Consider the following 26,497-nt stretch of genomic DNA (forward strand, 5'->3'; position numbering starts at 1 on the left):
AGTTACAAGTTAGTCATCTATTAATTTCTTATTTCTATTACTTTATCTGTTAATCATTCTGTCTAATTCTATTTTCTGACATATTTCTTCTTTGTAAAGTAACATAATTGAATGATTTGACTCGAAAGATTAATATTTTACTCTATTCGGTATAATTTATGGAATTTAATAACAATTTTTAAAACAAATTAGCAAAGAAGAACATTAGATTCAATATATAAAAGTTTACAAGAGATGCTAGCACATTAAGTTACAAAACTATAATATTTTACATTCTTCTGAACATCAAATGTGATGGCTAATAGCTACTAAGTACATGTATAATCCACTGAAAATTGTTGGTAACTTAATATGCTGACATCCATACAAAGTAAAAAATACAATAAATTAACGCGACGCTGTGTCTACTCACCAGAACGGTGGTTGAAGAAGAAGAAGAGAGCGGGGAGGACGGCGCGTTGTTCGGGATGGGCCGCAGCCTGCGGTTCATCTGCCGCGTGGCGCGCGCGTCGCTGCCCTTCCAGGCGCTGCTGCTGCTGCTGCTGGGCGCGGCGGCGCTGGCCCCGCACGGCGGCCAGGACTGCCGCAGCCGGCCCCTGCTCGACCCCGTGCTGCGCTACCCCGACGGACCACCCCCACTATGAGCCAACATTCCCACATCTAAACATTCGCATCCGCGCTACATTACTTAATTATTAGCTAGTAAGGACTGTTTATAAAACGTCGAAAATAAAGCCTTTGCATTGATTCATATTGTGCTTTTATTTACATTTACTTTATATGTACAGGTTTATAAAATAATGTCAATGGATAGTCCTTGTAGCCTTTACACTTCACTGTTAACTCCACTCCACTAACTTAAATAAATCTCTGTTTATAAGAGTCAAACACACACACGAGATTCACTTTCACAAGCTTTAAAAGAGTTATGCATAACTTGACGGATGCCTGAAACAAATTGCAAAGAAATCTGAATGACAACTAAAGCAGGAAATATAATAATATACCTAAGTTCAATCGTAACCCACTAAAGTCAAGGACACGACCAATGACTAGTCGACATACTGAAATGAACAGAATTTGTAAATTCCAAGCTACTAATAAATTTTTAGGCAACTTTTAATATCAGCAGAGAATATACATGTTAGACGTTCCCCCATTTCCATCGGTTACTTAATGAGCCCTACGTAAAAGAAGATAGTAGTATCATCACATCGTCTTACGTAGCTGTTACATAGTAGTACAACATTTCGGGGATTAAAAGGCATGACATTGCATTGAATACGATCAAAAAGTTCAATAAGTATACAAAACGCAGCACTTACTAAGACAAGTAGGGGTAGCTGCTCCTGGTGGTGGGGCGACAGTGGCGCCTGCGGCCGCGCCGCGAGTAGTGCGCGCAGTAGCTGGGGCCCGGCACCGGCTCCGGGCCCGCCACGGCCCCCGCGCTCGTACTCGAACACGCCAGCAACTCTTCTTCTCGACTCGATGTCGTGCGCTGGAGATTTAACAAAATAGATTGTTCAAAGTAGCCCTAAGTCCTTAGTCCTTCGTAACCATTATTAGCGATGTCTAACTGCCGTACTCAGACATTTTAACAGACATTTTAGAGTTGAGTAACCATTCGATAACTCTGAGTACGACTGATATAATGATTATCATGCGCAATACGAGCAACGAACACAAGATCTGAGTATATTAAACCATGAATAACTTCCTTGAGTTACTCAAGGAGAGGGTCCTTCCAAGGCCTTCCAAGCGGCCTATCTGGAAGTCATTGGGGGAGGCCTATGTTCAGTAGTGGACACATTGTGACTGCTATGATGATGATGATAGTGAACTTAAGGGGAAGTAATTTTCTTCAACAGTATGATGAAGTGAGCTATTATTTGCAGCACTGGGCCTGCCAGATATTAGACAAAGACAAATAAGTATAAATACATAGTTACACACCTGTAGTTGCAGTGGTAGTCTCCCAAACAGGACCCCTCGTCCAGTGCCACTGCAGTCGCCGCGCAGCACGGCCTCGCGGGCACTCGTACGGAGCAGCTGCGTCAGGACTACTATCAGGATCTGGAAGTATCAAGTGTTATATCTCTTAATTTTATTATATCTTTCGTGAGACATACCAAATTAATTATTATGTTATCGGCTGACTCACGTAACTATCCTCGTTTGTCGCGGAATGCTGCTCATGATTATGAGCCGCTAGCGTGGCTTGAAACTAGTCGAGTTTCTCGTCGAAAACCGATATCATAATTAGTAATTAATAAATTATATCTTGGTAAAGGTTATTAAATTATTTCGTCTCATTAGATGATACTGCTCACAATGCCTGGCTAAGAGAGACGGCACAATTAATTTCCAAAACGAAAACCTCGACGAGTAAATCCTAAGATTTAGCCTGAGTAGTTTTAGAGCACATTCATTCGCATCAATCTTCTATTCAATTTAATTTGGTTGGTTAAGAAATAGGCTAGGAGATTTAGTGATAGGTAGAAATGGATGGATTAATGAAAATAGGTAGATGAGAGATAGGTAGGAATGGCCTATTTCTATAACCAGTTTCGTAATCAGCAAGCTAAGACTAAGCTAAATAACTAAGTGTTATACAAACTTGGAACAAGAAGACGAGCATGTTGAAGCACTGCAGCGCGAGTAGTGCGCGGGTGAGCGGCGCGCGCACCGCCTCCACACAGCCGCGCGTGTGGAGCGACGCAGACAGCAGCGGGGACGACTCCGACCACACCTCGCGCCACTCCGACTGCAGCGGGGCAATATTGACCATATACCATATTATGATAATATAATACATGAACTTGTTAAATGACTGTATACAAGTCGGTATTGTCCGTCACACGCCCACATCGTACATGTTTTTTCTTATGTAAAAACCGCCAAAAGGGAAATTAAAAAATATCGGTAGTTGCCGCATGTACGAGTAGCCTATTGAAATTTGGGAAAGAGCACACCAAAATCTATACCTAGTATAAAATTGCCAATTTTCTAAACTCTCTAAAAGAAATTACACAAAACGAGAAAAGTATGAAAGACTATCGCAACTGTTGATATAGAAATGTAGAGTTAAAATATTATAAAACAAATCGTTGAATAATGTCCTAACGTACCTATTAAAATACAAAACTATGCTAACACAAACAAAGAGTATTGACATCGTTACCTGTTGTAAAGGGTCGTGGTAGCACGGAGCGAGTACACGCGGCGTGCAACATGAGTACGGGGACACAGGGGGCAGCACCTTGCCGTCAGCACCCGCTAATCTGAAGGATACAATTTTATTGAAAATAATACAAAAAAAAACTGCTATTTCTAGTAATACCAATACAGAAACATCCAGGTTATGATTGAGACATAGATATCAAACTACTATTTGCAAAATAGAGGACTATTACACTGAGAATTCTGAAATCGAAAAGCCTAAAAATGCTTTGGCTCACTTAAGAATAAAAACTCAATCATTTCAATTGATTTAAGAAACCTTTCGATTGATATTATGAAAAAAATATCGAAATGACTCACTTCATAACCAATTCGGATCCTTCGTTGAGGAAATCCATGTTGATCCAGGGTATCTCGTGCCAGTCAGTCGGCTTGTCCGCTCCACAACAACTTAATTCAACCTGAAAGTAGACCAAGTTCATCTACAATAGTGTTCGGATCGAGTTTAGCACGTAAATAAATAGTTTTATCTAATGATACTACCTGTTTAATACGCAATAGTTATTCAACCAACCTGCATTGTATCCATGAGCGCTTTCCACGTCGGTTCCGTCAAGTACTGAGAGATACCGATACGTAGCGATGACGATAACTCCTTCATCAGAGCCTGATAACATAGAAAAAAGTCGATTAATAAGTTAGTAACGCGCAGCATGGCGTAGTTACGCGTAGCAAGACGTGGCAAAGCGTATGTGTTAGTATCGTGTAGTAAGACCTAGCACAGCATAGCAAGGTGAAGCAAGGCATAGCAAGGTGAAGCAAGGCTAGGCGTAGCAGTGCGTAGCTAGGTGTAGCAGTGTGTAGCTAGGTGTAGCAGCGCGTAGCTAGGTGTAGCAGTGCGTAGCTAGGTGTAGCAGTGTGTAGCTAGGTGTAGCAGTGCGTAGCTAGGTGTAGCAGTGTGTAGCTAGGTGTAGCAGTGTGTAGCTAGGTGTAGCAGTGCGTAGCAGTGCGTAGCTAGGTGTAGCAGTGCGTAGCTAGGCGTAGCAATACGTAGCTAAACGTAGCAGTGCGTAGCTAGGCGTAGCAATGCGTAGCTAGGTGTAGCAGTGCGTAGCTAAACGTAGCAGTGCGTAGCTAGGTGTAGCAGTGCGTAGCTAGGTGTAGCAGTGCTTGGCTAGGCGTAGCAGTGCACTACGAATATGGCGATTAGTGGGTGTCACCATAAATATTTTCATCTCACTCCTCATAAATATTTAGAAGAAAAAAAATTACAAATAAACCATACAAAACCTGATGATGGAACTAAAGACTAGATAGATCCGCCTCACCTTCAGAGTCCCCCTGCAGGCAGCATACACGAGCATGCCGTTGGCGGCGACGAGCGTGCCGCTGAGCAGCCACACGCTGCTGACGAGCGTCGCGCGCTTCCAGTGGGGACACTTCAGCAGCACGGCTATGAGGCGCAGTCCGCCAGTGTAGTGGAGCTTCATGCCGTACGCTTGGAAGAGGATCAGCCCGTACAGGAGTAGGACTGTCACCTGTATAGTGGACAAAAGTAATCAGTCAGTAATAAAAGATGTCATAAATCGTTCTTTAAGTTCTTAACCCAAATGGGTCTGTGCACACACTCGCCACATGACCCAACTACGACACTCACACACCCACATATTTGAAAAACAACAAACCACAAACAAGGTCGTATCTGGACAATCAATTGCTAAACTCGCAAAGAAAATCAGGTAAAGTAAAGGATGCCCTGCATACCTAACACTAAATTATGAATTAAGGTGAGCCTACTGCGCTATAGTCCTTCATAAATCAGAATAAATTAACAACAAAAATACCTACCAATTACTGAACAAGCAAAAATACCAACAGCTCCTTACCTTATGTATATGCTTAAGCAGCAGCATCACCCGCAGGCTGGTGTTGTAGCAGAAGATGACCATGCACAAGGAGACGACGAGCTGGGCAATGAGCAGCGCGCGCAGCACTCCGGCCAGCCGCGCGCGCCCGTCTCTACTGAACGTGAACACGCCCCACGCCATCCAACATTTTGTTGGACCATGCTAGCTGTGTCTGCCGACAAGTTTAAACCACAAATATACGATGGAACTGTACCTTTAGTACGAGTTTGCTTTACGTTAAAGTAATCGAAACGAGAGCGCATTCGACTAAAACAAAGTGACGGTACGGTGGTGGTTCGGTTCGATTGAGTATCCATGAGTATTTTTACATAGACTTTACTATTAATAAAAATATTGAACTAAAATTGACTCATTTTTTTTCCGAATCCTTTAATCTTCCTATCTTTTCCTACTGCATGGCTAACATGGCTTGTAATAATTGAACCACAAATAAAAATATAATTATATTATAACACACTTAAAAGAAATAGAATATAACAACATACAATTATAAATCGTATCGTCATTCATACAACAACATTTTTACCTACCCATCACACCCAGACCCGAACGGTTTATAAATCTCAGAAAGAAATCCATGACTGAGGACACATGAAACGAGACACGATCAAAACCAAAATTAAATATTATAGTATTTTTATGGAATAAGCCGGTAAACGAGCAGACGGATCACCTGAAGGTAAGCAATCGCCGCCGCCCATGGACTCTCAAAACACCAAAGACTTAACAAGTGTGTAAGAATTTAAGGGTTGTTGGAGAATCGGGGATTGGGAAGATTAGGAAGGCGGGTAATTGGGCCTTCGGTAACCTCATTCATACAACGCAAGCGTTTTTACACATCGGTTTTCAGTGAGGCCGTGGTATCACTCCGGTCGAGCCGGCCCATTCATGCCGAAGCATGGCTTTCCCACACTTCAATAGTACAATAGTAATTATTTACTTATTATTTACATACCTTTGAACCACCATAACTCCGTAACCGCAAAGAGAGCAAACCAACACAATAATACTTCACAACGGTCTGCGTTGACCGTTCGTCCAACCGACAGAATTCAAACTTAGCCAATGGAAAAACTAAACTCATGGAAATTGAACAACAACAGAACGAGAATCCACTAAGAATAACCTCCACGCTTTTCAACGCACACACAACATGATATCAATAAAATCGTAGTAATATATTTGTAAATATTTTATCTAATTATTCACAGATGACGTATTCAATTTGACATACGTCCGCCAACGACAAGGAATTATTTCGTAGAGGTATTTATCAAATCATAATATCTAACTTTGAGTCTCAAAGATCGGCTTTCAAAGCTGGACGCTAAGCGGGATGAATTAAAACCAGAGGCAATTATGTAAATGCTGCTCTCACGTGTCCTGTGGCAGAATATTTATAAACAAAGGTGGATTTGTCAGCCACATGAGAGCCCATGCTATACGCAATAGGTCAAGAAACAGTCGCCGAAGCCAAAACCGGCATGGAAGGATTATCAAATCAGTAATCAAAGACCCCAAAGACTTCCAAATTGCCTAATTGTCAGGTAGAGTACAATAAAATTAATCAATATGAAAGTTTTCGCACAGATCGCAGACACCAGTGTCCCGGTAACATACCTACAATTACGGGACCACAGCGTATAAACAAAATTGAGTGCAACCCCGGTGCAACCCAAACCTACCTTCCCGACAAAAGGGGATTCCATGACGTTACCATGCAACGTTGAATCGATATACAAACTCTATAGTCCAAAGCAAGCCACAAAACAGGCCACTTATATTTTATTCAACAAAAATATAAAAAATGTAACACAGAAAAAGCGGGAACTTTCAAAACATTGTCATTCTATTGTTTTCTACGGAAAACATGGAATGTCAATAAATATCAATAAATAATAACTTTAACGTAATTTAATTGTCCAATTAAGTTGCCGATTTAGTTAATTAGTGTATTTAGGTGATATTAAAAATGGCGGACGGAGAGGGAAAGCCGGAGGGTCCGGAGGTTGTGACAATAATGCCCCCTGTGGTCAAACGGCCTAAGATTGCGTGGAGCGATGACTTGAGCCACGACTCTGAAGAAGATAGAGGTGATTTTTAACTAATGCTAGCAGACGTTTGTCATGTCAGTTATTGATTAAAACACAGTTAACTTTAAGAAGTTAATTTTGATTATCAATTTTATATTAACGCTTGAGTTCTTTTAGAGTTTCAATGATTCACAAGTTCTTGTGAACTTAAGCTTTTCACAACTATTATCCCTAGAAGAATGCAGTACCATTCAACTTCAATTATTAAAACTTACTATAGTACTACAAGCCTAGCAGATTGAACAGACACAAATGTTTTTTTTTTTTTGTTAAATTAAAGTGCTATACTACGTTCTTCGCGTAGCACCAAGCGTATTTTTACGAATAGATTAGTACAATAACTAACTACACAATACTTTTACTAATTTCCAGAACGCGAACGTCTAGCCCAGTTGGAGCGTGAACTAGAACAAACACGGGAACAAAAGCCAATATACGATCCAGAAGAATTGGAGAAGCTCGTTGACTACGTCGTCAGGATGACCACAATCTACGACCTCCGCCCTGAAGACTGGACACCAGACACGAGACAGCACATCGAAGACTGGTTCCTCGAACCGAAGAGTCTGATACTCTGCATATACTTCAAAGGAGAATGCCTTAGAGCTAGTCACGATATACCTCTGACCCCTGTATACGATTTGACGTACTTCATAAGACCCCCTGATTATGTGTTCAAAGCCGATACGTTCCATGACGACATCGTCTTCGGCACGTTCAGAGATTCCATTGAGTCCAACGTGATCAATATGATGGAGCATGTGTATGCTCCTTATTTCTTTGCCATTACTGCTTGGCCTGATAGTAAGTACCGAGTTATTTTTTCTAGAGATCTTCTTAGAATACGAGGATAGTAAAAACGAAGTAAACTATTTGCTTAATAACACTGCTGAAGTTAATCTAAGTGGTATCAGTAAATGCTTCACATAAAAAGCAAAATTTTAACTATAACTATAATACACTCACACAAATGAAGCTCTACTAGTTTCGAGTCACAGAGGGATTCTCAGTAGGCTGCGCGACGTCGCCGCGTCTGCGCACGCTGCTCATGAAAAAGAGTCCCTCTGTGTTTCAAAACTAGTAGAGCGTTTCTCCATTGATTTATGTGAGTAAACTGATTTTTGGTTAGAAAGCAACATTATGAAACTTATATTGCTTACAGGTGTCAAAAGCGAGTTCTGCACCCATATCCACACGTTCCTCGCTAAACTAACGGACATGTACTATAAAATGTTGGGTCTAACTGTCCTATACATACCTCGGGAGGGTCAAAATCTATCTTTTGAGAAAGCCAGCGCAGATCGCGAACTGGTGAAGCGACTCGAAGGTGTGGTGGTCTACTGGACTCATCAGATCAAGTCGTGTTTGGAAGACACGGCTTTTGTAGCTTCGCAGAAGGAATTACTATGCCCTAGCGATGAATATGACTTCTGGGTTTATAGACGTGAGTATCATTCTAATCTCTGACAGAAAGAACCTTTCAGGCTTTAAATACAAGTACAAACGTTGTGATTTTTTCTGCAGATGAAAACCTGAACGCCTTACTCCACCAACTGAAAAACCCGGCAGTGAAACACATCACCAAGATCCTCGTAACCACACATTCCACCTTCATACACCAGTTCCAGTCTCTATGCGAAGACATCGTCCAGAAGGTCAGAGAGGCGACCGCGAACATTGAGTACTTACAGGTTATAAAGCAGCCTTGCGCAGTACTGGAGTGCGTGGTGGACCCTGACGAGATAGCGAAGCACATTCCTCAGATCATCAACCTGTTCCGCTTCATATGGATGGAATCCCCAACTTACAACTCTGAGACTCGAATCACGAATCTGTTCAAGGCTTTGAGCAATCAGATCATCATTCTCTGCCGGAATTACATCAAGCTGGATGATCTTTTTGACGGTAATACGATTAAGGCGTTAGGAGAGTTCAGTAAGTGCATCGATTGCTGCAAGAAGTACAGGGAGATTTACGACGTGATGGCAGAGGCTCACAATGATGACAATCCCGACAGCTGGGTGTTGGACACCGGCTCTATCTTCAACTACATCGACTCGTTCATACAGAGGTGCTTCGACATGCTCGACGTTTGTAACTGCATGATTATCTTTGGAAGGTTAGTTTGGACTTTGAAATAATTTTATTATTTTCAAACTGTTTCCCCATAACGAACCTGTAATGTGTAACCTATGTATCATTTTATACTTCAGAATCAACGAATTCGAAACTATAAACAAGCCATACTTCGGCGGCGCCCGAGGAGATCAGTTTGAAGCTAAATGCGAGAAAATTGAGCGCATGTTCTTTGCAGCGTTGTTAGATGTAAAGGCAGTGGGAAATACTATCTTAGACGTGCAGGCTCCTTCGTGGTACGATGACATTCTTGCCTTCAGAACTATTATCAAGGATATTGAGGTAAGTTTCGAGAAAAACTAGTGACTTATGGTCAAATACTCAAACGCCACTCAAGAATAGTTCTGTCACTATAAATTGTTTATGAAATGACAGAGATAGCACGATATTTAAGTACTTACAACTTAAAATGTAGTAACATTTCAGTATTCGAGTGTTGGTGAATTGATGAATAATATTTTGGTTGCAAGTTTATGATGGGAATGCAAATCAATACCATCGAACTTGAAACTAGACATGAACGATAACTCATAACCGATGAAAATATTCAAATGTACCTATAGAGTATTAATAATTAGGCGTTACTCTCCGGCAATACTTACATTCTAAACTAATACTTGTTAATAGTATTATTTTAATAATAAAATGCCTTCCGCATTGCAGATTATCATAGAGAACCTGGTGGACACTGTGTTTGAAGGCGTCAACCACGTGGAGGAGGCCGTGGTCGCGTTGTATTCTCTAAACAACTATTCTAAGCGGAAGAATCTGAAGCGTGTCTTCAAGAGGAAGACTTCTGAGGTGGAGTACTTGCTTGTTTTACTTTTATACCAAGACCTAATCTTCTATATGGATAGATTTGTCCAGATTTTATAACTTTTACTTACCTACTATCTTTACTTAGGTATCTACCTAATGACTTGAAACCAATAATATTATAAAATAATTGCTTGAAACCAAATGACCTCTCTAGAATCACTTAGAAAAAACAAGGAGCTAGTGTAAGAATGCTACAAAAAATATATTACGAACAGATGTGGGCGATGTTCAGCGAGGAAGTGCAAGAATCAAAGAAGGATATGGTGTCCACACGAAGCCACTACCCAGCTGACATGCCGTCGTACGCAGGCAGGGCATCTGTGCTCAAGATGAGGAAGAATAGACTTGTATATCTTAAAAACGTAAGTATTGTCACAATTTTATTCTTCAGTATTCACCACCTCGATCGATAGTTACATACACACAATGTCACGCCTTTTATCCCCGAATGGGTAGGCAGAGTTGCACATTACGTTATAAGTCCCATGTAATATGGGGGTGAACCTATTGCCAAATACTGGGCACAATTCCAGACTCCGTGCTACTACTGAGAAAGTTTCGAAAAACCGAAAAAAGCCCAGTAATACTTTGCCAGACCCGGGAATCGAACCCGAGACCCATTGTCCGACAGTCGCACTTGCGACCACTCAACCAACGAGGCAGTTCGGTAGTTCAGTTTACAAACTCTACACCAGATTTCTAAGATGCTTAACAACCCAGCAATCTTGTGAAACAATCTTAGGGTTTGGAAGAAACCACCAGCTTGCACTTAACCGACACTGCTCGAACATTCTACCGTTGTTTTCATGCTAGTGCCTTTTCAACAGGTGATGACAGATGCGTCCGCGTGGCTGCTGCCCTGCAGTAGCTCTGAAGATGTGATTATGCACGTGAATAGGCTGATGGGAGCTATTGATGTTGCCATTAGGGAGCTCTGGATTGCCTGGACGGTGAGTCTATAGATTGAGAACCTGTAGGATGAAGGGTCTTTGACAATATCATCCTGGTTCGAGGATCTACAAATTTCAGACATTGGGATTGGCATTTAGGCTTTTGTCTAAAAGACAGATCTAGTGAAGAGATACACCAAGATAGATAAATATTTAGTAACCACATGTAGATAAAAATCGCTCAAACGTCTCTTGTTCAGCGTTCGTTCCGAACAGATAAAATATATAACAGAACAGATAACAGATCAAATTTTCTGGGAAACACTAACAAGCTACATAATACTATGTTTAACAGCACAACTTGGATGAAAAATGCGGCGTCGGACTGAACAAGACCTTGATGAGGAAGAGTGCAGAGTTCCCTGGACTACTGGAGTGTAATATTGATGTGTAAGTTCATATACCGCATGGCACAAAGACGATCTGATAGAGGTGACAGTCAGCCGCTGGACGCACGTCGCCTCCTACCGACCAATCTGTAAGTCATTGAGAGAAGCCCTTTTTATGAGGGGGAAAATCATCCGGTGACTTCTTCTGCCATGGGTGAGGCGAGTGGGAGTGTCAGACTCTTACTGGCTAAAAACTACCCCGTTCCTACTCCTGCTTGTCCGCAGCTCCGGGTTGAGAGAAGCCTATGTTCAACACTAGACATCTTAACAAATTCCACTTTGAGCTAGTTAAGACAAAAAGATCTGAAGATTTTATATATGTTTCCAGGAACATTCTGGAACTGTGCCATGAAGCTGCACATTGGGAGAACTTGATGATGGACATACCTCTACATGCTTTTCAGGTAAAAACTACAAACACGTTAGTTCTAGTTTAAGTCCAATAAGGACTTTGTAGAATCTGACTACCTTTCGAAACAGAAGGTAGTCAGATTCTTAACTTCGACCCTAAGCTTGCGGTGCATAGAATTCGCACTTAGCATTGGAACAATGGGCCAATAGGTACTAATATACAAAATGCATTTAATATCAGGTTTACTCAAAAAGCTCCACTATAAACTACGTGTACGAGAGTGTACTGGCCGTGGTGAAGGGATACAACAAGATTCTGGACTCTTTATCTGATGAGGAGCGGCTGCTGTTCAAACCGCTCATCACGGTAAGTACAACAATACATGTTCAGGTACTCACCCAAGATGGAAACAAGGTCTTGTTTTTTTGATGGTACAAGCCGGTAAACAAGCATACGTATCACCTGATAGTAAGCAATCGCCGCCGATCATAGTCATCCGAAACACCAGAGGCGTCACAAGTGCGTAGCCGGCCTTTTGGGGGTTAGGAATTTAAAGGTTGTTTCACGTCGGTTTTCTGTGAGGCCGCGGTATCATTCCGGTCGAGCCGGTCCATTCGTGCCGAAGCATGGCTCTTCCACACTTGACGTTAGAAGAATCAGAATTCCCTTACTCCTGGATGAATTAGTACAAAATGAAAAAAAGTAAATTGATTAAATAAGTATCACATTTATTTTAATATCACATCATAATCATCAAATTGAACTTGAAAACTAAATTAAACATAATAAAAACATTATTATTATTGGCAGAGGAATGTGATGGAAACAAAACTACTGAGTTGATTGACACATGATATGGGTATTTGTAGGAGAAGTATCTTAAAATTAAAAAATAAAAACGATTCAAAACATAGGTAGGGTACCCGTACAGTCTCATTGCTGAACTAGATATATTTAAAACTAGCTTCTACCAGCGACTTCGCCCGCATTTCCGTGGGATAAGTAGCCTGTGTTAGCCCAGACCAAAATCAACCCCTGTTCCAAATACACACAATCACATTTATAATGCTAGTAAGATGTCATTCAACTACAATTACAGAAAAAAACCAACCAAAATTACTATAAGTTAGGGCCGGTTCATATCTGACGTAAAATACTTCGAGTGTATCATCGGTCTTACTGACGTATCATCGGTTGAGTGTGAACGGTCAATTGCTTTTCTATACATTTGTCTGTTCTGGCGTTATGCGACCGATGATACGCCACGCATGTTCCGTCAGATATGAACCATCCCTTACTCATATTAAATTGTATGATTACAAAGGACTTTTCAACAAAAACATGAAGTAAGGCGGCTAAAAAACTAACGTCATGTCGGTAATCAACAACACTAACAAAAAATACCCATAAAAATATAAGTTTGTACAAAAATCACTTCAAACAGATATCCAAATGAGCATTCATGTCATCTATCTCCACCATCTCCATACAACAGGGGCATGGAGTCTTAGTTCCCGTGGCATTCAGTACCTGTGTCTCATCAAATATGTCATCTTCGTCGTCATCTATCTGTATAGTCGTATTATTACTATAGCTCGTGCTAGCTCCCTCATCAGGTATCGTAGAATTATTGTCAAAGAAAGTCAAACATTCCTCTAAATGCTCCTCTACTGGTTTATCAAACTTCACTCCACAACACGGACATGTTTGCTCAAATTCTTTTTCTACACTTGGCCCAGCCTTTGGTTCAGTTTTGACTTCTTTTACTTTTTCCATTTTAGTTTCATTTGACAAATAATCTCCTCTTTCTTTGGTAATGAAACTATCTGATCTTCTTCTACTGTTATCTTTATCTTTAACTTGTGATTTCACATTATATATATTCACAGATTCTAATGTAGCTTGCGATTCAGTCTTTCTCTTACGTTTTGTGTTTACAGAATTAGTATCTAGCCAAGTTAAATCTATGAAATTATTATTATTTGTACTATCAGGTTTCACAGTAACTTTTGCAGGTACACTATCTATTCTACTTGCACTTGGTCTAATTTCTTGTTCTTCTACTATTTCATCCTTGCTCAGTTTCTCAATGATATCCTTATTCAAACACTCATCCAAATGCTTATTAATTTCTTCATTACTGAATTTTTCATTGCATATAGGACAAGCAACTAAATCAACTTTAACATGTACAGCAATTAACTTTTTACTATCATTGGATTGTGTCAATTTATAATCATCCCCATACAAGTCTTTTAGTATTGACGTTGCATTCTTGTGATCATCAATTTTCTTAATTTTGGCTGGAGGTTCAATATTAGTGTCTGCTTTATGCTTTTTAGTAGTAGAGTCTAAAACTTTATTGATAGATTTAGTACCAGTCTCTACAACTGTAACAGGTTTTCTAAGTACTGGACTAGAGTTTGTCTTTATAGGAATTTGTTTGTTAGCCCATATATTTCTTACTGTTTCAGTCACATTGTCAATGTGTCGAGAGCTTCCTGTAATACTTTGGCCACTGCCAGTGAAAACTGGTACAGGAGGTAAAGGAGGTTTCATTGGAGGTTTTACTGAAGTGGGGTTGAACACAACTCCTTTTTTACTTACTACTAGAGTACTCGAGTTATTAGACCTTACATTAGTATTAGTCTTTATATTGCTAGAATCTTTCAGCACCGCTTTACTATTACTAGAGGTATTTGGTATGTTATTAATGGTTTTAATATTACTTGTAATATATCTCGTAATGTCTGCATTTGGTTTAGTAACAGGAGCTGCCTTGCCTCTAGTCTTTTTCTCTGGCTCTTTGATTTTGATGAAGGTACCGCCACATTTTCTCTTGTGGTCATCCCACCAGCAGTCATTGGGCCCTGGAGCCCTATTCATGGAGCGCCTTACTATACCAAAATGGGGTCTTACTGTTTGACAACGGCCATTACATCGCCACCAGTGAGTTTGGTAAAGTTTGACCTGGAAATGAAAATTGTGAAATGTAAAATTAATTAATGCTTGGTATATGCTATATAAATATTATCACCAACTTCCCCACCACACTTCTTTCTATACTAGGATCCACGAATTTCTGTAAAATAAACAGTATGCAACCAGGGGTAAGCAGAAATGATAGAGAATCAAGTTCAACAAAGGTTCAAGGTGAAAAGTGGGTGTACATTGTATAGCAGCATTACATGTCATGTGCTCTGCTGCCTACCCTTTGGGGATAAAAGGTGTTGCTAAAGTTCATCAACAATTGAAGTTTACCTCATCGTGAAAACTGTGGTATATGCTAATATTTAGCCCAGCAGATTTGTTGATTCTGTGCATATGTGCCTGAAAGTTAGGTCCGTGGCCATCTCGGTCCTGATCTCTATTGGTAACAAATAGAAAGGCATGTATCATCTCATGAAGCAGGGTCTCGATGAGATCCTTGCGAGGCCGCAGTTTCAGTAGAGGCTCGCTCAAAGCAATGTCACAGAGACCACCCCTGCCTTCATATCTGCAAGTTAAAAATACAAAATTAACATTATAAACATTATAAAAAAAATTGTTTTGGGCTCTTGAGAAAAATAATACACGAGCAACTAAAAAGTCTGTTGGAGAGTATCTTCAAGGGGCTTTTATTATAGTAACGATTCAATTAACTTGGTTTTACAATTAACAGCTGTTTTTACCAAATCACTAGTTTATGTTACAAACAAATGAAATGTACTTACGAGCAAATGCCAGCACATGAGTACATACGTTTACTCCATCTAACCACAGCCCTGCTAGCCAGTTTTGTCCAGAAAAACATTTTATCAAAGTGTATAAACAAAGTGTGGACGTTCGGTGTTGGATCGATGAGTTCCAGCTCAGGATCCCCTAGATTTATCATTGTATTCATGTTGAGTTATAAAACACTAACTTATAATAAAATAAAAATTATAATTAACTAAAATGATAAATAAAACCCAACTGGGCGAATAATATTTTCATTGTACGAATTTTCAAATATTTTGATGGATTTAATTGTCAATGTCAAAATTTTTGAATTTGACACTTGCGTTCCGTTACTTTCCTGGAAATTAATTTTTGGTAGGTAGTTTTTCTTCCAATTTGGTTCTTAGAAAGTAAAAATAAATTTTAAATAGGTACTATTCGACAAAACTTTTACAAATAAATAATAAGAATCATAAAACAAGTACTTTTTATGTTTATTTGAAACAATAATAAATTTTTGTTGTCTTTTGGCAATGTTGTCAGGTGTAAAACAAAACTACTAAATGGTAATATTTGTGTTTTAGGCTTGTGAAAAGAAAGTGCAACCGGGAATTACGAAACTTACGTGGACTTCTACAATGTCCGATGCATACATTGCAGATTGTGTAATACAGATTGGAGAAGTAAGTTAAAGTAACTTATTTTTTCTTTCATTTCACTATTTACTTGCTGCTATTGGTACAATTAAACATTATAATTAAACAGCCTATAGAATTCATTTCTTTTTTTCAGCTTCAAGATTTCCTAACTACATACAAAAATTGTAATGTTAATTTAGTAAAAATTATGGAAAAGATTTGTGATACTCCCTTTGTGGAGTTTGATATTTATAACGTTTTTGAAATTAAAACTCTTAGGGCCAACATACGCAAAATGGAAAGTACAGCTATGGATTCTGTTCTAGAAATGTATAAATTGATAGTGATTTACCTCGTCATAGTTTATGAAGGCTTCGAAGCTCATATTACTCAGGTAAATTCATTATACCGTGTAAAATTATTAAAATAAAATGACAATAAAATAAAACCTATTATTCTTTCCAAGATGGCAGAACATTGGATTAAATATGTTAGAAGATTTGATAAACTTTTAGAAGATGCTTTGAGGTTGGGTATAAAGTCAACAATGCAAAACATGTATAAGTGTGTACATGGAGATGGTAAGTCATATTTATGTTAGTTTACGATTTTCGATATTTAGGGACTACTTTTTAATTTCGTGTCTAACATTTCAGGAACAATGGCACCATCACCCTTGTTAAAAATGGACCTCTACCTAGTTGGGAAGAATATAACTTATATACCTTCAAAAATAGAAATTCAAGACACTTTCACGACAGTTCTTGAAGAAATCGTCCATATAATAAGTTCAGTTCCTCGTTTGTATGAAAAATTTTCGTTGCCATCTGGTGGCTTAAGAAAGTTTCATGAAGTAATAGCTACGGATCCGGATTGTAATAAATTGCAGAGATTTATTAACGATGGTAAATTATGCATTGAATTATACTTGCACTTTACACTACTAAGATTGTTTTTAATTATAATTATGAAGTATTCAGATTCCAGTAAGTTACGTATTTTATCCATCATTATTTTCAGAAATTGATTACAATATTAAGTTAGTTATCGATCATTTGGAAATGTGGGATCCTTACGTGCATATTTGGGCAGTAAACAAAGATGAATTTTTAGCAAATTATCGAACTGAACAGCATACTGCAGAAGAATTTGACGATCTTATTATAAATTACAGTAATCTTGCCAATTCTGTTCAAATTCAAGAAACTATCAATCAGGTAGATGTAACAAAAATAAAATTGTATGCTCTTTTGTGGATCCAATCGTGTTTGACTAATATTTGTTATTATTTTTTCTAGATTCATTTCATAACCCTCAACTCCAGTGAGTTAAAGAAGTCAATTATATCTCACTGTATTGTTTGGCAAACCAAGTTAGGAGAATTGTTACGAACTATCACTGAGGCTGATATCGATGTAATCTACAATTACGTTGAAAAAAGTAGTGAAGAAGCTATGAAGGTTGGTGTTTGTATGATGATTTTGATTTTAATGTAATAAATTAACTTTTAGGTATTGCAGTGTAAGATTTTTTAAACACTGCATTTTAATTGGTTTAAACTGCATTAATATTTTCATGATTTAGGTACCGAAAGATTTAAAGGAGCTTCAAGAAAGCATTGATACTTATGATCGATTAATATCAGAAATAGCTCAAATAGAAAAAACATTCCCTCCAATAACTGATCAAATGTTAACATTGGGTAAGATATTAATAATTTTTCATGTGATTGTGATTCTTATAATAGAAGTAATAAAATTAATGCATTCAATTTTATTTCGACTTAACATTGTAGTGAAATTTGAGGTTGAACTCAGTTCTGATATGACGACTCGTCATGAAAATATACCTCTGCTATGGGAACAATACTTAGGTGTCTTGGAAGAAGCTAAAAAGAACCTCGAAGCAAACAAAGAAAAATTCAAAACTGATCTATTAGATCAAGCTGAAGTAAGATCTACTGTATTTTTATTTATTTTTTTCTTATACAAACTGGCTATTGCTCACGACTTTACACACGCACGTTACTTCGGTGTTATAATATATATGAACTTTCCTCTAGAACACTCTATGTATTAAAAATTAAATGCACTCTAAACTTTGCCGTATCGTGACCAATAAGATCCGAAAGCGCGCAGGAGTAGCTAATAAAGATGTTAAAGTGATCTTTGCACGCTAGGTTTTAATTGCACAATTTCAATAATATTTTACTCAGGTATTTAAAGAAGCAGCCAAAGAGTTTTGTGAAGAATTCTATAAGACAGCACCAATATCTTCTGAGTTTACTGGCAAAGAGGCTCTGGCCCAATTAAAAGCTTTCAGAGAACAGCTTAATGCATTGCGTGCACAAGAACAAGCCATACGTGATGGCCTGGCTGTATTCAATTTAACGTAATTGGTTTCCGATTATATTCAGACTATGCATTTAAATAGAGCGTCACTAACGTAGTTGAATTTCTTTCCGTTATTGTTCCTTTAATTATTGGTAGTAAAGAGTATAAATAATATAGCATTCATAGTTGTAGAATAAACATATTCTGTATTGATTACTTAATTAGAAATGTAACAAACACTTAACATTTTACGTTAGTCAAATTACGAAAATTATATTTGCTTGATTTAGATAAAAGGTTTTGCAAAATTGAATTTTATTCTCAGTACGCCAGTGAATCTGGATCTTCTGAAGATGGAGAAGGAATTAGAAAAGCTGGAGGAAGTCTGGGGCTTAGTAAACCAGTGGGAAGAGTCCTGGGAAAAGTATAAAACTCAAACGTTTTGGGAAATGGAGACAGATGAGATGGAAGAGAATGTCATGTATTTGTTCAGGTAAAGTTTATAAAAAAATATATATATATAAAATATTATATATATATTATATATATATATATATATATTGAATATATTTATTCATACTTCGTAGTATCGTTAGTCGTTTTAAGTAACTCATTATTAATTTACAGGAATTTCAATAAACTGTCGCGACAGTTAAAAGACAGAAATTGGGAAATCATTGATACAACAAGAGTTAAAGTTGATGCGTTCAGAAGAACTCTACCTCTAATAGGTGATTTGAAGAATCCGTGCATGAGAGAGCGCCATTGGGATAGAATTAGGGCGCTCATGGGCGTGTAAGTAGTCAGCGATATTTTGCGCATGTTCATCAGGCAAATGCACCATCCAGGCGTAGCTCACATAGGCCTACTGTTTGTAATCAAGTTGTGTGAGCAGCTCCTTTTTTTAGATATAAACACTCTGTTATGTAAAGATCAGCAATCATCTAAGTAAAATAAATTATTATAGGAACAAAACAAAACTTGTTTGTTTTCGTATCCACTAAAATCCAAATTGTACGAATCTAGATTTGTTATACCTATTTATTTTTCGCCTTCTGTACACATACAGAGAGTTTGACCAGAACTCGGAGGATTTCAAATTGGATTTGATAATGAAACTTAATTTCCAAGCTTATGCTGAAGAAATAGCAGAAATTTCTAATGCTGCTACTATGGAACTAAACATTGAGAATGGGCTTAAAGCTATCAGAGAAGTTTGGAAAAGTACTAAATTTGAGATGTCACATCACAGAGGAGACATGTATAAGATTAAAACTGTAGATGATGTCATGCAGGTTCGTTGTAATCAATTATTGCGACATTCAGCTAATTATGAACAGTTCAGTTAGTATTACATATAAGTTAGTTTAGTAACTTTATATAAAAACTTAATAATTTCCTAGTTTCTTGAAGACCATCAAGTGCAGCTTTCGTCAATGAAATCAACAAAATATGTTGAACCATTTATCAAGGAAGTAGATTACTGGGAAAAGTCCTTGGGATATGTAGCGGAGTGTATTGAGGTATACTTATTTTTCTTGGGTTTGAATTTGTAACATTGTTGTATTCGTTAAAAATAGCTAAACAAACGGTTTCTTGATACAGATTTCTTTACAAGTTCAAAGGCGTTATCTTTACTTGGAAACTATTTTCACTGGTGAAGATATAAGAAAGCAACTGCCTGCAGAAGTTCTGATATTTGATGCACTTACTGCCGACTGGACAGAAGTTACAAAGAAGTGAGCCTTGAATACAAGTTACTGTTATTTATCATTTACTTGAGGTCGTTTTTGTGTCAATCTAATTTGAAAACTTGTTTACTCGATTAACAGTATGCATGCTGGGAAAAATGCAATAGAAGCTTGCATATACAAACCGCAGCCTTATTTATTCAATAAATTGAACCAAATGGTAGATAATTTAGATGGTATTCTACGAGCCTTAGAAAAGTATCTAGAGACAAAGCGTCAACTGTTTCCAAGGTTTTATTTTATTTCCAATGATGATATGCTGGAAATTCTTGGAAATTCAAAGAAACCATCTCTAATACAAGTGCATTTGAAGAAGTTGTTTGATAATGTGACTAGGATAAGGATTGATAAGGTAATAAGACAGCATTCAATTGGTTTTTTCGTCAAAATTACAGGTCAAAACTATGTAATAAATAACTGACTTTATTTATATAGTTTTGCCGTAATTTTGATTGAATTTACAAAAACAAAATTAAAGGTAGAATTTTGTGAACGAAAGCTGACAACACCAAATATCGTAATGTCAAAACTTCAAAACAAAACTTACTGTCAAAATCTGTTTTTGTTGTGGTATTTGCTAACCTCAAAGGCTAACCTGCTGATTTTAACCTACCAAAAAACATTGTGTATTAATAACTCTTAAAACTTATCCAATTTAGAAGTTTCTCATTGTAAACAGTTCACAATCAAGATCCAAAATGGAAGGAATATTAGAAAAATGCCATTTTGTGCCCATGAGTACCATGGTAAGTAACAATTTTATTATTATTTTATCGTTAAATATAAAATGTTTTAAATATTTATACTATGTAACGTAGCGTACTTAATGCCTTCTCCGTTTCACGAATTATATTTAGCACGAGAATTTATTTTTTGGTAATAACTAACTTATTGTACTAACCTTTTTGTAATTGGTAATAAAAATATTTGCAGAAAAAGGTGATAGACTTCATAGAGGCTCCAATGAATTTTGACCCAATCAAGATATATTGTAAACGAAATTTACTGAAGCTACAGGAAAGTAGAAATAATGCCAAGTATCAGGACAAGGATCTGAAAACATTTAAATCTGTGCATCGGATCGCTTGCTGTAAGGCTATATACTCTCATAATTGGAACAAACTTTTATACTTACTGAAGAAATGCCCTCCCTGGGAACATAATTGGAAAGATGTCAATGAAGCTGCTTTATATACCAGGGTAAGGTTTTTAAACTATAAACTATATTTTATTACTATCTATGTACTGGGGATGTAACAAATATTGTCAGCAGTTATTTGCATTCACATTTGCAAATATCTAAAATATGATATTCATTACATCACTAGTACATACAAAAATAATAAATTAAGTTTGTAATGTCTATTCACATGTGTTGGCCAATCCATTCTACCATCGATTGATGGCTTCTATCAGCTATCAATATAATTAGCGTGGTAGAAACTACCTATAGACATCAACAAATCCATTCTACCATTGATGAATGGCATTTATTGATGCCGTCTATATTCTGGCAGGAGTTAATATTATAGCATAATGAAAAATTAATCAAAATTCTTATATCCTTCCAGGCTCTAGTAATCCTCATCATGTACCACCCCAGTTCACAAGCACTGGGACTGTTAAACCAATACCTCCACCTGGTCTGGTCATGTCGCTCCGATGAAGTGAAGAAAGCTGTTCTCAAGATACTACTGACTTTACCTGAGAAGATACATGGTGTCACCAATAGTAGATATAAGGATACTGACAAATGTTAACTAAAATTTAAATAAAAGTAACTAAAAATCATGGTTTACTCACTTACATTAACCCGTGGTATGCCAGGAGTGCGGATCTAAGCGAGACACGATGTATTTTCTATTATGTCTTATATACCGGCTACTATATAATATACTATACTAAAGGTTAATGAAGAAACACTCTACTAGTTTTTGAGTCACAGAGGAACTCTTCATCATGAGCAATGTGCATAGACCCTGCTTGCTGTCTGCATGCTAACTCGAAACTACATAGTAGAGCTTTTCTCCATTATTGTATGTGAATAAACTGTGATTTTTAGTTAATCTATTTTGTCTCACAATAGTTATTACAAAAATATGAATGAGGTTTTTTAATTCTGTATTAAGTATAAGAAATAATGTTTCTGTAAGAAATGACTGAATAGTATTATGTTTTATTGTTGGTACTTGTTGTAATCAGGTAATGTTAATTATTATTGTAATAAATGATTTTTATTTACTATTTGTATATGGTTTTATTTAATATATTGAACCAATGGCTTTTAAATAACCACATTTGATTATAAGCTGTTGATAGATTACTATCATTAAGCATGGTTATTTTTCGTCTGAATAACTCTACCATGGTAACCTGTAGTTAAAACTCCAATTATTTATTTTAATGCTTCATGTACAAAAAAAAAAAACACTACAGATGTAGACTTTTGGTCAGTTAATTAGTTATTTATCTGTAGATTTGCACTATGCAAATTCTTTAGAAAGCAGATCTACGGATAAATTATTAGATTTTTTTTTAAATACACTTTGTCCCACATAAGTATTTTCTCCTGTATCGTGGTTGTGTTTACAAACATACAAGTTCAAATACACATGACACCCAGACCCAAACCACCAATTTGTAAATCACACAAAGAGGTGCTCCGCGCGGGAATCAAACCGGTAACACGTTGCACGGCTGCCCAACCACACAAACCATGCAGTCACTAGCTGCTAATACATGTATCATTTGAACATGGATATTCTATTCCCACCTATTTCCACAGAATCCCATGGGCCTCCCAGTAGCCAAGGCCATGACTTCAGAAGACGGAGAGTGTGTGGAATGGAAGTATAACCTGGTGCTGGACGGGCCTGCTGAGGTCTGGCTGCTAGGGCTAGAGCATACCATGAGAGTTGTGCTTAGAGATGTAAGCTGTTCCTATATGGTTGTAGATATTTTGGTAGATAGCTATCTAGGTTAGGTATTTTGATCTAGGTATGTTATGTACATATTGAGTTTCTAAAGCCTTGCGCCCATTTAGCCTATCTGTTGGCCGACTAGAAGTATCAAATACAATTCTATAATCGTTCAGTCCTCTGGTTTTGGCTCTGGCTCATAATCGGTCAGTCTTTTTTTTAGGGGTAAAATCATCCAATGGCTTCTCCTGCCTTGGGTGAGGCGGGAGGGAGTGTCAGACTCAGACTGACTAGTCAATCTGGAACAGTGTTCTGTACCCTTAGTACTAGTTTGCTTTTTCCTTTACGTTGAACAAAAACAAAAAGACAGCGTATTCGGCGCTCTGATTGGTTGGTTTATTCAAGCCGGCCAAACAAAACGCCGAACGCGCTCTCGTTTCGATTAATTTAAACGTAAAATAAACTCACACTAAGTGTACTGGAACGTCATTATCTGGTTCTCTGTGGTGCCACACTGAGGTACCTCTTCATAATACCTACGTAATAAAAAAATGGGTTTCTAGCAACTGATATTGACGAGAGCGGCTTTGAGGAAGTGTAAGTACCAAAGAGAGCAGTGGATCAACGACTGGCCGGGACAACTTGGGATCACTTCTAGCAAGGTTCGGTTACGTTTTTATATATCTAGCTAGTAGGTACCTATTTTGATATTGTTGGTCGTCTCATGTGCTATTTGATTCAGTTGGATTTGAGCCTGGAAGATATATTATGTAGTAATAATTTCACCCATCATTATATGGGAATGGGACTCATCACATAGGTAATTGGTTAACAGTGGGTGGGTACATTAATAAGCGTATCTCTACTCTTCGGGTATTAGACGGCGTGACGTTATGTTGTGTTCCATTAGTAACACTAGTGGAAAAAGGATATTGTAAGACTTACAAAACAATACCTAAATAATTAGTACCTTATTTCTAAAAAACGATGAAGCAAAAGACGTAAGTATGTAAGATCCGTAGCAATTGGCGTTACATATGTCTACCCTCATGGGAGACAGGTTACGTATGTATGTATTTTATAATACATCTACCTACATCTAGATTCAATGGACATCAGACTGCACGCGAACTCTCTGCCGTTGCGAGATAATGAAAGAGAAGAAACCGCTAAAGAAATTGCGCAAGAAACAGAACCAGATCCTCGCCACACTTCAGATGATGTCACGTAAAGAGATCAGCAAGATCTTGCGCGCCAAAGTCAATGCTCTGTGCGTTATTGAGATACATTCTAGAGATACCGTCGATAGGATGTATAAGATGGGTGAGTTGTTAAAGCCAGGCTTTCTATTAGGAATTGTTTTTAGTTTAACAAAAGTTTGTACTGGTAGAAGAATTCGGCTTCTGTGGATAACTGTGGTCGGACTGTTAAATTTTTTTTTATGGTATAAGCCGGTAAACGAGCTGACAGATCACTTGATGGTAACCAATCGCAGCCACACGTAGACGTTACAAGTGCGTTGCCATTTCCCTCGATTTCCCTCAACTTACATATGAGGAATTGACTTTGTTTACATTGGGGAATTATCACTTGAGATTAGCCAGATCTTACTGCCACGAGCACATGCGACCAAATCGACACCAGCTACGCTAACTCGAAATTTGGAAAAATCTTTTTTTATGCCAAGTTGCTTAAAATGTGTGTTTACATACGTCATAAAAATTGAGAAGAAATATGCAAAAATAAGAAAGTTACAAATCTTATAAAACGCTAAGTAAAGGTTATTTTTGAAATCACTCGATTTATATTACGCCAACTATTATTAGCGGAGTATGCGCGCGGATCACTTTGGTCAAAGTACGTGCAACACTGCACTAACTCATAGTTAGCGTAGTTTAGTGCGTTCGTGTGTATACTTGTTCGTTTGTAAAATGAACGACTTAGCGACTTTTACATAGTAAATACTTATGAGTTTACTATGTAAAAGTTTATTAATGGTACGTTGACTATTCTTTTTGTAAGTAAGTACATGTTCTTTATAAAATATTGAAATATGCATCAGATGATTGATCATGCACTACGACCTCCCGTACTACACTACGCTAACATAAGTTAGACGTGTATAAGATGTAACATTTTTTTGATGAATTACGTTTATATACGGCTAACTTGCGCTAAATCAAAAAATAGAAATAATTAAGGAAATATAAATATGAGATATTACAATGAATAAATTAAATATTAAGCATACCAAATTTCAAAAAAAAATTATTAATTAATGTAAAAGTTATCACGTTTTTCCCTTTAAACGCCTCTACTGTAAAGTACGGTTTTTAAGTTAGCGTAGTATAAATTGCTGGTGTCGAAATGGTCTGTACACATTAGAAGTATACAGACACCGCATGTTGGTTGACAACAAAATATTAATTAGAGGGAGAATTCAGTCTCGACATGTCAGGAGTAAACAATATTATACTTATGTTTTGGTGAATCCAACAAGACATGGTCGAGGGAGTATCGAGGGATACTTACGTGTTCGTGTTCGTGTATTCACGGCCGCCGCACTATAGGAAGTTGTGCCCATATTGCAAGCGTAGTATACTTTTCTCCTGGGCCAGACATCAAGAAAATATTGATACACCTGCTGCTTTCTTGGACAATGTTATAGATATTGATGAAGCTGAATAAACATTTAAAAATATGTATTTTATTTTTTCTTATATAATAACGTATATAATTATATATCTTATATAATAAAAAAGATAACCACAAGTTATAAGTTAAGTTTTCAATTACAGTAGATTACATTTTTTTATTATTATTATTTTATGATCCCCATCAGCCACAATGATGCGCCAGTTACCATTGAAAAGTACAATCATTTGTCTTTCATACCGGCCATATTTCATTTCTGGGTATAGTTTTCATACTAAATGGGCCATGGCCTTTAAAATTATATAGATATCTACACACCAACTCAATTGATAGCAGAATAGACATTGATATAATATTCCATTTAAAATATAGGCTGTATGAACGTGACTGCGTTCGAGTGGTTCTCGCAGCTGAAGTTCTACTGGGACCGCGAGCGGGAGGACTGCTACATCAAGCAGACCAACACCAACTCTATCTACACGTACGAGTACATCGGCAACTCGGGACGGCTCGTCATCACACCTCTTACTGACAGGTAATAAAATATTGTGGTAATGGTGGTGATAAATTTTAAATATCCAAGGGTTTTAGGCTATGAGTTTAATTTAAGTAGGTACTGTACCTTCTACTTATGAGCATACTTTTTTGCATGGATT

General features: G+C 37.5%; 5 protein-coding genes across 13 annotated transcripts in view; 3 read left to right on the plus strand and 2 right to left on the minus strand.

Moving 5' to 3' along the window:
- The window catches only part of LOC118265080 (muscle-specific protein 300 kDa), a 193,513-nt gene extending 192,762 nt beyond the window's left edge, over positions 1–751 (plus strand). For all 9 annotated transcript variants that reach the window (XM_050705766.1, XM_050705765.1, XM_050705763.1 and 6 more), the window contains one exon: positions 416–751. In XM_050705766.1, the coding sequence (XP_050561723.1) occupies positions 416–644 (229 nt within the window). In that variant the 3' untranslated portion in view covers positions 645–751. The remainder of the gene's footprint in view (positions 1–415) is intronic.
- Positions 744–6,315, minus strand: LOC118265060 (RDS/peripherin-like protein xRDS35). The gene is made up of 10 exons (XM_035577769.2): positions 6,064–6,315; positions 5,067–5,259; positions 4,509–4,718; positions 3,755–3,847; positions 3,541–3,641; positions 3,182–3,281; positions 2,618–2,764; positions 1,954–2,073; positions 1,326–1,498; positions 744–948 (listed from the first exon to the last, which is right to left on the minus strand). Coding segments are annotated over exons 2-10 (1,107 nt in total). The 5' UTR covers positions 5,229–5,259; positions 6,064–6,315; the 3' UTR covers positions 744–947.
- Positions 6,316–6,942: 627 nt separating this feature from the next.
- Positions 6,943–26,497, plus strand: part of LOC118264984 (dynein axonemal heavy chain 2) — a 57,408-nt gene continuing 37,853 nt past the window's right edge. The window contains exons 1-30 of the mRNA XM_050705750.1: positions 6,943–7,201; positions 7,574–8,005; positions 8,364–8,645; positions 8,726–9,320; positions 9,415–9,619; positions 10,001–10,138; positions 10,372–10,518; positions 10,984–11,106; positions 11,402–11,496; positions 11,824–11,899; positions 12,088–12,213; positions 16,131–16,229; positions 16,339–16,578; positions 16,651–16,765; positions 16,841–17,089; positions 17,205–17,401; positions 17,483–17,644; positions 17,769–17,886; positions 17,980–18,134; positions 18,400–18,575; positions 18,843–19,010; positions 19,145–19,312; positions 19,587–19,812; positions 19,921–20,040; positions 20,123–20,256; positions 20,350–20,620; positions 23,054–23,197; positions 23,750–23,848; positions 24,290–24,509; positions 26,214–26,376. Coding sequence (XP_050561707.1) covers positions 7,081–7,201; positions 7,574–8,005; positions 8,364–8,645; positions 8,726–9,320; positions 9,415–9,619; positions 10,001–10,138; positions 10,372–10,518; positions 10,984–11,106; positions 11,402–11,496; positions 11,824–11,899; positions 12,088–12,213; positions 16,131–16,229; positions 16,339–16,578; positions 16,651–16,765; positions 16,841–17,089; positions 17,205–17,401; positions 17,483–17,644; positions 17,769–17,886; positions 17,980–18,134; positions 18,400–18,575; positions 18,843–19,010; positions 19,145–19,312; positions 19,587–19,812; positions 19,921–20,040; positions 20,123–20,256; positions 20,350–20,620; positions 23,054–23,197; positions 23,750–23,848; positions 24,290–24,509; positions 26,214–26,376 — 5,564 coding nt within the window. The 5' untranslated portion in view covers positions 6,943–7,080. The remainder of the gene's footprint in view (positions 7,202–7,573; positions 8,006–8,363; positions 8,646–8,725; positions 9,321–9,414; positions 9,620–10,000; positions 10,139–10,371; positions 10,519–10,983; positions 11,107–11,401; positions 11,497–11,823; positions 11,900–12,087; positions 12,214–16,130; positions 16,230–16,338; positions 16,579–16,650; positions 16,766–16,840; positions 17,090–17,204; positions 17,402–17,482; positions 17,645–17,768; positions 17,887–17,979; positions 18,135–18,399; positions 18,576–18,842; positions 19,011–19,144; positions 19,313–19,586; positions 19,813–19,920; positions 20,041–20,122; positions 20,257–20,349; positions 20,621–23,053; positions 23,198–23,749; positions 23,849–24,289; positions 24,510–26,213; positions 26,377–26,497) is intronic.
- On the minus strand, positions 12,904–15,851 carry LOC118265047 (DNA-dependent metalloprotease dvc-1). Its single transcript, XM_035577740.2, has 3 exons — positions 15,561–15,851; positions 15,109–15,343; positions 12,904–14,817 (listed from the first exon to the last, which is right to left on the minus strand). The coding sequence occupies exons 1-3, from the start codon at positions 15,728–15,730 to the stop codon at positions 13,279–13,281; spliced, it is 1,944 nt and encodes a 647-aa protein (XP_035433633.2). The 5' UTR covers positions 15,731–15,851; the 3' UTR covers positions 12,904–13,278.
- On the plus strand, positions 20,807–22,093 carry LOC118265068 (uncharacterized). Its single transcript, XM_035577781.2, has 3 exons — positions 20,807–21,014; positions 21,202–21,468; positions 21,840–22,093. The coding sequence occupies exons 1-3, from the start codon at positions 20,967–20,969 to the stop codon at positions 22,026–22,028; spliced, it is 504 nt and encodes a 167-aa protein (XP_035433674.1). The 5' UTR covers positions 20,807–20,966; the 3' UTR covers positions 22,029–22,093.

The sequence above is a fragment of the Spodoptera frugiperda genome, chromosome 28 (genome assembly GCF_023101765.2).
Source record: "Spodoptera frugiperda isolate SF20-4 chromosome 28, AGI-APGP_CSIRO_Sfru_2.0, whole genome shotgun sequence".
Lineage (NCBI taxonomy): Eukaryota > Metazoa > Arthropoda > Insecta > Lepidoptera > Noctuidae > Spodoptera > Spodoptera frugiperda.

Excerpts from the sequence above, each read along its gene's own strand:
- LOC118265060 (XM_035577769.2), bottom strand. The coding sequence starts at position 5,228 with ATGGCGTGGGGCGTGTTCACGTTCAGTAGAGACGGGCGCGCGCGGCTG. Across the intron at positions 4,719-5,066 it reads TGCTTAAGCATATACATAAG|GTGACAGTCCTACTCCTGTA; the intron begins GTAAGGAGCTGT and ends TCCACTATACAG. Across the intron at positions 1,499-1,953 it reads GACTACCACTGCAACTACAG|CGCACGACATCGAGTCGAGA; the intron begins GTGTGTAACTAT and ends TTAAATCTCCAG.
- LOC118265047 (XM_035577740.2), bottom strand. The coding sequence starts at position 15,730 with ATGAATACAATGATAAATCTAGGGGATCCTGAGCTGGAACTCATCGAT. Across the intron at positions 15,344-15,560 it reads TCATGTGCTGGCATTTGCTC|ATATGAAGGCAGGGGTGGTC; the intron begins GTAAGTACATTT and ends TTTAACTTGCAG. Across the intron at positions 14,818-15,108 it reads ACCACAGTTTTCACGATGAG|GTCAAACTTTACCAAACTCA; the intron begins GTAAACTTCAAT and ends TTTCATTTCCAG.
- LOC118265068 (XM_035577781.2), top strand. The coding sequence starts at position 20,967 with ATGGAAGGAATATTAGAAAAATGCCATTTTGTGCCCATGAGTACCATG. Across the intron at positions 21,015-21,201 it reads TTGTGCCCATGAGTACCATG|AAAAAGGTGATAGACTTCAT; the intron begins GTAAGTAACAAT and ends AAATATTTGCAG. Across the intron at positions 21,469-21,839 it reads AAGCTGCTTTATATACCAGG|GCTCTAGTAATCCTCATCAT; the intron begins GTAAGGTTTTTA and ends ATATCCTTCCAG.